We start from the raw sequence: 8,786 nt of genomic DNA, 5'->3' as shown, positions 1-8,786 counted from the left end.
GGCATGAAACAAAGCTTCACCGTTTCCATTAGGGCAACATTGGCATATGAAATGTTTCTGCAGATATGAACAAATTGGTTAAATGCCATTTACAAAGTTTATCGTGTCTCTGCCCTTCATTATCAGATTCGTCATAAAAGGTTCACCTTGAAGCGCACCAAAATGCCTAAAATGTTTCTAACGACAGTGCTGAACCTCAAGGACCTTCTTCAATTCCTCGTGACCTCCCTTGGAATTTAGACCTCGGGTACTAAGCCCTGGCCGCGTCATTTAAAATTTGAGAACTGTAGTGGCCAATAGAGACTCTGGAATTTGGCATTTGAGCGTTGAATTATGGTGGAGTCGTAGTACAGGGAAGGGTGGGGGCTTAATCTTGCCTTTGGCAGAAGTCGAGACGCCATGTACATCACAGGTCTAGGATCCATCAATGCTGCACAGGGACACACTGATGGATCTGAAGGCTAAGATATTGTAAGTACCACAAGGCCCCGGCACGTCTGCACTGCTGCTACCCTAGAAATGTTTCAGGCCAGGGCAGATTCACTGTAAAGTTACCCTCTGGCATGGGTGCTAAATGGGCAGCCGTAATGGAAAACAGACACCTAGAGGTGCACAGGGTACTACTGCCCAGCCCTGCCTCATATCATCTTTAGCTATTGAAGAGGAAGATCAGGTATAAAAATAGACCAAAAAACAAAATATTGATGAATGAGAAAAAAAAACACATTTATTTTGTGTACGGATCTGAATTCAGACTTGCTCACCTCCAGCCAGGCGTGGGAAGGTCCTGTATCGGTCCAAGTTCTCTCCTACCTGTTTCCACAGCCTCCTAAAGGTTCTAGGTGTTAGAAGAAAAACAAAAAAATTTTGTTAATGCCGTACACAAATGAACATCCTGTCCCAAAGGAACTTACAATCTAATGGCCCTATCTCACGTGCATATATACGAGGGCTGATTTAGACCGGAGCCAGTTTTCACAGCTCTTAAGCAGAAAGAGCCGAGAACCCAGCGCTCCCTCTTCATCACTGAGCAGATCAGCGTTCCTCGGTCTGCTCCCGCTCTCCATCCTGACTCCCTCTGCCATGGTCCTGGGCCCTCCCGAGAAGGGGGGACCCTGAAAACCATGGGGGGGGAGGGGTACCAGGCCCGATACGGCAGGTCTGGCTGTACCCACGCCAGCACTCCCAGCAACCAATGACTGAAGTGGAGAGGGGCCAGGTCGGCTATTGTGAACTCTGGACCGAACTGCCACTTGCTCCGTGTCTGGACCACGGTCCAACCTTTAGTGATGGCTAGTCTACAACAATGCCCCCCCCCATCACACACACATATACAAGCGCACACACACATATTTAAATCTTGGTGCTGGAACTTACGGCACGCTTCCCGTGAAATTAATCCCGCTGAGGTGTTCTGAGCCGGTGACGGTATCTCCGAAGACCGGGCCGTCTGCTGGAACAAACTGTATAATGTTGGGGGGTAGGCCCGCTTCACGGAGGACGTTGTACATCGCGTAACTGGCAAGTATGGCCGTATCGCTAGGCTTCCACAGGACCACGTTACCCTGCCATGTGACCATACATAATTGGGTTAGTATAAGCTACTCATATAGGTAAGTGTATCCTATTAGAGGAATGCTCATCGTGGGGAGGGAGAGCGCTGGGGTAGCACCGGGTTCCAGGGGATAAGGGTTAGGAGATACGCGGTGGTATGCAATATGCAAACCCCTTTGAAGTAAACCTATTCAGGTCTAACTAACTATCACTGTCATGTTCCACAATGACATAGAACCGGGAACACGTAGGTACACAGGGGGCAGCTAATTAGAGGACGTTTGACAGGCAGATAATCCTAGCACCTTGATGATCTCGGTGTATTCCGATGTAAACAGGTCAATTATACTCATGTAGAATTCTGCACCTGCAAATAACTGTTTAATGACACTCAACACCTATTGTGTGTCTGACATGACACTTCAAAGAGAACACCTGAATCCGATTATCCCCCCCCCTACACACAAAGTGCGCTGGCTTCCTAACCCCTATTTATCTGGGTGGGACAGACCTTTCCCGTCTGAACAGAGTTCTATATTATAGTTATCTCTCCTGAAAGTGGCAGAACACTGAAACACTGATAAAACATGCCGGAATAATGGAAGGTCCTTTCAGGATTATCCAACCGCGGGGATTACTGTGTTTCAGAGCGTCGGAATGGCTTTCTCAGACTACTTTAGGGAACATCGTGACATTTGATCTCATGCGCAGGGATTACTGGCCACATGTTTTACAACAGGACACAATGTTCTGTAATTATTCCTCACATCGCAGGTTAAAAGGGATGAAGGGGGTTTGGTTTTGTTTTTTTTCTTCTATCATCTGGTAAAATCAGGTGATGGAATTCACTAAAACCTCGCCTTTTATTAAAGGAGAACTCTGGTGTACTGAACATACTGTGCTGTGGTTCCTAATTGCAGAAGTTTGAAAACTAAAGCACATATACAGCAATCAGATGGGCAATCTCCTTATATGTATTTACTAAAGCTATGCAACGTAAGAGCCCATCTAACAATCTTTGTTTCCTGCCTTACATAGATTGTTGGTGGATCTATGGGAGATTGTTGACGGATCTATAGGAGATTGTTGGTGGATCTATAGGAGTTAGTTGATGGCTCTATAGGAGATTGTTGGTTGATCTGTACAAGATTGTTAACGGATCTAAAGGAGATTGTTGCTTGATCAATAGGAGGAGGTTGTTGCTGGATCCATAGGAGGAGGTTGTTGGTGGATCTATAGGAGGAGGTTGTTGGTGGATCTATGGGAGATTGTTGATGGTTCTAAAGGAGATTATTGGTGGATCTATAGGAGATTGTTGATGGTTCTAAAGGAGATTATTGGTGGATCTATAGGGGATTGTTGGTGGATCTATAAGAGATTGTTGATGGGTCTATAGGAGGCTGTTGATGGGTCTATAGGAGATTGTTGGTGGATCTATAGGAGGTTGTTGGTGGATCTATAGGAGGTTGTTGGTGGATTTATATGAGGTTGTTGGTGGATCTATAGGAGATTGTTGGTGGGTCTATAGGAGATTGTTGGTGGGTCCATAGGAGATTGTTGGTGGATCTATAAGAGATTGTTGATGGATCTATAAGAGATTGTTGATGGGTCTATAGGAGGCTGTTGATGGGTCTATAGGAGATTGTTGGTGGATCTATAGGAGGTTGTTGGTGGGTCTATAGGAGATTGTTGGTGGGTCTATAGGAGATTGTTGGTGGGTCTATAGGAGATTGTTGATGGATCTACAGGAGGTTATTGATGGGTCTATATGAGATTGATGGTGGATCTACAGGAGATTGTTGGTGGATCTATAGGAGATTGTTGGTGGATCTAAAAGAGATTGTTGGTGGGTCTATAGGAGATTGTTGGTGGGTCTATAGGGGATTGTTGAGGGTTCTAAAGGAGATTGTTGGTGGGTCTATGGGAGATTGTTGATGGGTCTATAGGAGATTGTTTGTGGGCCTATAGGAGATTGTTGCTGGACCTATAGGGGATTGTTGGTGGATCTATAGGAGACCGTTGGTGGGTCTATAGGAGATTGTTGGTGGATCTATAGGAGATTGTTGGTGGATCTATAGGAGATTGTTGGTGGATTTATAGGAGATGGTTGGCGGGGTCTATAGGAGGTTGTTGGTGGATCTATAGGAGATTGTTGATGGAGTTTGCCCACCCCTGGTATAAATGGCTACAGAAGTGGTTGTATTAGAACAGCATGTGGCTAGACTTCTAGTCAGTGCAATTTAGAACATGTCTCTCTTTGGGGAATCTAAAGCAGTATGGAGGGTTGTTCATGTGGTTGAAGGTCGGCTTGATGTGGCAGAGGTTGTAGGAGGGATTGTTGGGGTTTCTGTTCCCAGTGGGGTGTAGAGGGATGAGTAGAGAAAGAGGAGTGGACGAAAGGGGGTTTGGGTAGGGAGGGAATTAGGTGGGTAATCGACCAGGGGAATTTTTTTTAGGGTGCGGGAAAATGGGAATGGGGCATAGGACCTGACCAGGGCATGGGGCGCCGTGACTAGGCAGTTGCTGGCATTTTGCTTTAAGTAGGATCGTGTTGTATGCAATGAGAACAGTTTGGTAACTTCACACTTACCATTAAAGCCGGAGCCCCCGCCAAGTTTCCCCCAATGGCAGTAAAGTTGAACGGAGACACAGCAGCAATGAATCCCTGGTGGAGGCAGAGCAATTGTGGATTAGGTGTATACACAGAACATAGGTGGGGTATATACATCCACGGTGATCTGTCAGGGCAGGTTAAACATGGTATAGAGCAGCAGGCACAGAACAAGTTTGTCAGCATATATTTATGTATCTAGAATTTATATTACCCAATACCTGGACACAACCTAAATCTCCCCCATCTGCAGGATTATGATGGAGGAGAGCTGACGCAAATATTGATTTTGGAGACTCCATATGGATAACGTTTGCATCATCACATCACCTCTGTGTGTCAGTTTACCTCCAGGCCCCGGTACACCATTGTGTTGGTACTGATGGGCACGCTAATAGGCTGTTCGTGCTGCAGTTGCAAGGCGTACTTGGCATTGAACCGGAAAAAGTCGATGAGCTCAGCAGCTGCGTCTATCTCGGCTTGAATAGCAGTTTTCCCCTACGGAGAGAAACAAAATCAATCACCATTACATAACATAACAGAAATTTCGGGCAGGTTTCAATGTGAACCTTCCAGTGAATGGAGACCGGTTGGGCAGAATTCACTTGTAATGTTCTTGTCAGAATTTTTACCTGTCCAATCATGGTCTTGGCCAGAACTTCCGCTCTTCTGGGGCCGCTAAGAAGATCTGCTGCTTTAAAGAAAACTTGTGCGCGGTCCTCAGCTGGTTTTAGGTCCCATTCCTTACGGGCTGACAAAGCAGCATTGATGGCTTTGTTGAGGAGTTCCTGTGACAGAGATTCCAGTTATCGCTTTATGTGTATCAGTGAATTTCAGGCAAACCAATAAATACCTAGATGAACTACACATAAGGGAGCTGTGTTTCTATCCATCCAGTTCCGAGATTTACTCAGCTCAGGTGCGCAGCACAACCCTATTTGAGCACTGTAGTGCACCTGACTGACTCCTTGTGCTGCTTCCCAATATGAGCTCTGAGCCTAACAGCAGGTAAGGTTCAGCTATTTACACTGTTGGCATATAAACAAAATGATTCCTTTTGATAGGTGTAGCTAGACATGGTCCAGTGGGTGGGACTGGGATGGACTAGACATGGTCCAGTGGGTGGGACTGGGATGGACTAGACATGGTCCAGTGGGTGGGACTGGAGGTACTAGACATCGTCCAGCAGCTGAGACTGGGCTGGACTAGAATTGTTCTACTGGGTGGGATTAAACATGTCCTAATTTGTGGGATTATACATGACCTACTGGGTAGGACTGGGCAGGACTACATATAGTCTAGTGGGTAGGACGTGGAGGGACTAGACATAGTCCAGAAGCTGGGACTGAGCTGGACTATAATTTTTCTACTGGGAGGGATTGGGCGGGACTAAACATGACCTAGTGGGTGGGACTGGGCAGGACTAGACATGGTCTAGTGGGTGGGACTGGACATGGTCTAGTGGGTGGGACTGGACATGGTCTAGTGAGTGGGACTGGACATGGTCTAGTGGGTGGGACTGGGCATGGTCTAGTGGGTGGGACTGAGCATGGTCTAGTGGGTGGGACTGGGCATGGTCTAGTGGGTGGGACTGAGCATGGTCTAGTGGGTGGGACTGGGCAGGACTGAACATGGTCTAGTGAGTGGGACTGGACATGGTCTAGTGGGTGAGACTAGGCAGGACTAGATATGTTCTAGTGGGTGGGACAACACATGGTCTATTGGGCTAGGCGGGACTAAACATGGACTAGAATTGTTCAACTGGGTGCGACTAAACAAGACCTAGTGGGTGGGCCTGGCAGGACTAGATATAATCTAGTGGGTGAGACAAGACATGGTCTGGTGTGGACTGGGCAGGACTAGATATGGTCTAGCGGGCAGGACTGGCATGATGTAGTGTTGAATGAAAAGCAAGGGGCAATGTTGACTGCAGTGAGCCCAGCCCAAGGTGATGTCACTGTAATGCGCTAGTTCTAATTAATTCATCCAATGCAAGAGTGACAACAGGAATATTTGCCTGACTGAGCTGCAGCGTTGTCACTTGATAGCAGGAAGCGAGGAAAGAGACTGACCGATGCTACCTTACTGATGTTACAGAGCAAACTTGCTTAAATGAACCCCATTCTGTTACTGAACTGATCACCTCGCATCCCATAGTTATGTTTAGACCAATCGTCAGGAATAAGAACGTCACTCAACAACAATGAATGGAGACGGAGAATGAGAAGATACATTGTAGGTTTCCTAGTATAGAGATGGGATCGGGGTGGATTGGAGGACAGGAGAAGGATACCCGGAATGGTGATTATCAACATTTCGAGGGAACGTCTAAACTTCTAAAGGGGTGGGAACCTATAAAACTACTAAAAAGAGTTCCAGAGAGAAGGTGCAGCGTGGAAGAAGTCCCGGGTTTCCTTACCTTGTCTGCGTAACAGTATTTGGCCACTTTGTGCGAATGTTTAAAAGGCTGAAACGAAATAAAGAGGATTTAGTCCCAGAAGTGAAATAATCTTCCATGTAACATTGTGCGATCCTGACACTATAGAGACCTCTTCATGTGTTCAGTGTTTTATAATCACCCCTGTGGCCCCTTCGCTTGTATTCTGACCTCTACACCTGGCTGCCTCTATGGGGCCTCCAATGTTCTACTAAACAACAACACATCATACATAGAGCATTGGCATATCGGACCTTCTGTGTGTCATGTGACCTCTTGTAGCAACCAATCAGATTCTCCCTTTTGTGTGAATGCAGATTAGGCCATACCAGGAACTCTGGTTGGTCAATAAGGACTCCGTACAGGAGCCAATTGTGTGTATGGGTCGGGGGGGTGACGTGAGAAGTTTATATTTGACGTCTTGTAGATTATCGCGCGGTGTGACATTTATTTTGTCTAATTCCCCTTCTATTTCTATCCACCAATAAGAACGAAGGAATCCGTCATACCGAAACCTGGTATCGGACATCTTTGGTCCACACCGCTTCTCCTCCGACCACGCACGGGATTTCCTCTGTCTTGTCCTTGAGTTCTTGTAGGGCCTAGAACAAAACGGAGGTCAGGTGATCACGCCAGGTTGGTCATAAGCCCCACCCACCCACTGACCCACCGTCCAATCAAAGTGCCTCGCTGGGGAACGAAGCCAATTTTTGTAGGGCTGGTACTGCTTAAAATTTTCGTGTTCGATTAATCAAACTTTTTTTTTTTATCGATTAATTTCAAGTCCCCTTCCCTTCGTTAGCTGACGGAGCCACTTGGGGAAGGAGTCTGGTGACGTCGATGTCCGTGACATCATCGGATCTCCGATGGGAGTGTTTTCATTACTGATTAAATGAATTTTAATCGAGCAAAAAATTTTAACGATTAATCGGGTAATTCATCGTTTCCGCAGCCCTAAATTTTTGTATACAGTGTAGAAATAGGAAACGGTCACTTTAAGGTCACAGAGGTGACTGAGGACCCCCGGCAGGTGAGGGAAGGTCAGGCTGGTTCACTGGCGGTGAATGCTTCGTCAGCGGATCAGTGGCGAATCATTGACAGTATCTGGCTGGGAATTTTGGTGGACGGAATCATCTGGATAACCTGAAAAGTGTCCCCGGAGTTAATTATTACTACAAGGTCTCCACAGCCGTGTGATCCCCATTACCGACTGACCATGTGACACAGCGCAGGCTCTCGGATGAGCGGTTCTGTCCAATGGGAATCGCTCTCCTTGTGCCGGTGACCGCGTTGCCTACAGCCCATTTACTTCTAGATTTCTGTCACTATGTGCCGGGGGGTGGGCAAACTCCGGCCCTCCAGCTGTGGTGCAACTACAAGTCCCATAAGGGATTGCAAGACTCTGACAGTCCCAGGCATGACTCCCAGAGGCAGATGCATGATGGGAATTGTTGTTTCACCGCAGCTGGAGGGCCGGAGTTTGGCTACCCCTGCTGTACATAGATATAGAAGGGTCCCGGTGCTACAAATGTCCTTACTTGCTGCAGAGCTGCTCTCTCCGGGCTGCCGTGCTTGAATTCCAGGATGGGCTCATTCTTTACCTCGGCCACCGCGCAATGATGCCATCGAAGTCTGCGGGGGACAAGAACAGGATGAGCTTTATTAATCATCTCAGGGAAGTTGCATTGGATCTCGGGTATTAAAGACGTAAGGACTTATTGAAGGGAAACGATCTTTTCACTGATTGGACGCCAATAAATCAAAATCTGATTGGCTGCCATGGGTTACAGCACATTTCCCTCTTCCTGTATATGTAATAACAGACCCAAGGGGGTCTTGATGGACAAATGTCTGTTGCCCATAGTAACCACATGTGACGATTGTATATGTACTAATTATTGTAGTGCTCCCTGGGGCAGAAGAGTCCACCATAGTGGAAATTGCTGGTTGGAGTCAGAACATTTTATTTTTTTAGCCACCTCCCCCCTTTTCCTCCCTACTCACCCTCCCTACTGACCCTCCCTACTCACCCTCTGCACTCACCCTCCCTACTCACCCTCTCCATTCACCCTCCCTACTCACCCTCTCTACTCACCCTCCCCACTCACCCTCTCTACTCACCCTCTCCACTCACCCTCCCTACTCACCCTCTCCACTCACCCTCCCTACTCACCCTCTCCACTC

At 47.2% G+C, this 8,786-nt stretch overlaps 1 protein-coding gene across 1 annotated transcript in view; it reads right to left on the bottom strand.

The window, feature by feature from the left end:
- ALDH4A1 (aldehyde dehydrogenase 4 family member A1) overlaps nucleotides 1-8,786 on the bottom strand; it is a 24,882-nt gene that overhangs the window by 12,203 nt on the left and 3,893 nt on the right. The window contains exons 2-9 of the mRNA XM_018558174.1: nucleotides 8,141-8,234; nucleotides 7,112-7,204; nucleotides 6,585-6,632; nucleotides 4,798-4,953; nucleotides 4,514-4,663; nucleotides 4,145-4,219; nucleotides 1,378-1,565; nucleotides 765-838 (exon numbers count right to left, since the gene is read on the bottom strand). Coding sequence (XP_018413676.1) covers nucleotides 765-838; nucleotides 1,378-1,565; nucleotides 4,145-4,219; nucleotides 4,514-4,663; nucleotides 4,798-4,953; nucleotides 6,585-6,632; nucleotides 7,112-7,204; nucleotides 8,141-8,234 — 878 coding nt within the window. The remainder of the gene's footprint in view (nucleotides 1-764; nucleotides 839-1,377; nucleotides 1,566-4,144; nucleotides 4,220-4,513; nucleotides 4,664-4,797; nucleotides 4,954-6,584; nucleotides 6,633-7,111; nucleotides 7,205-8,140; nucleotides 8,235-8,786) is intronic.

Source organism: Nanorana parkeri, unplaced genomic scaffold, assembly GCF_000935625.1.
Source record: "Nanorana parkeri isolate BGI_ZX_2015 unplaced genomic scaffold, ASM93562v1 scaffold323, whole genome shotgun sequence".
Classification (NCBI taxonomy): Eukaryota; Metazoa; Chordata; class Amphibia; order Anura; family Dicroglossidae; genus Nanorana; species Nanorana parkeri.
Note: the sequence above shows the minus strand (reverse complement) of the source record. Positions and strands in the feature narration are given on the sequence as shown.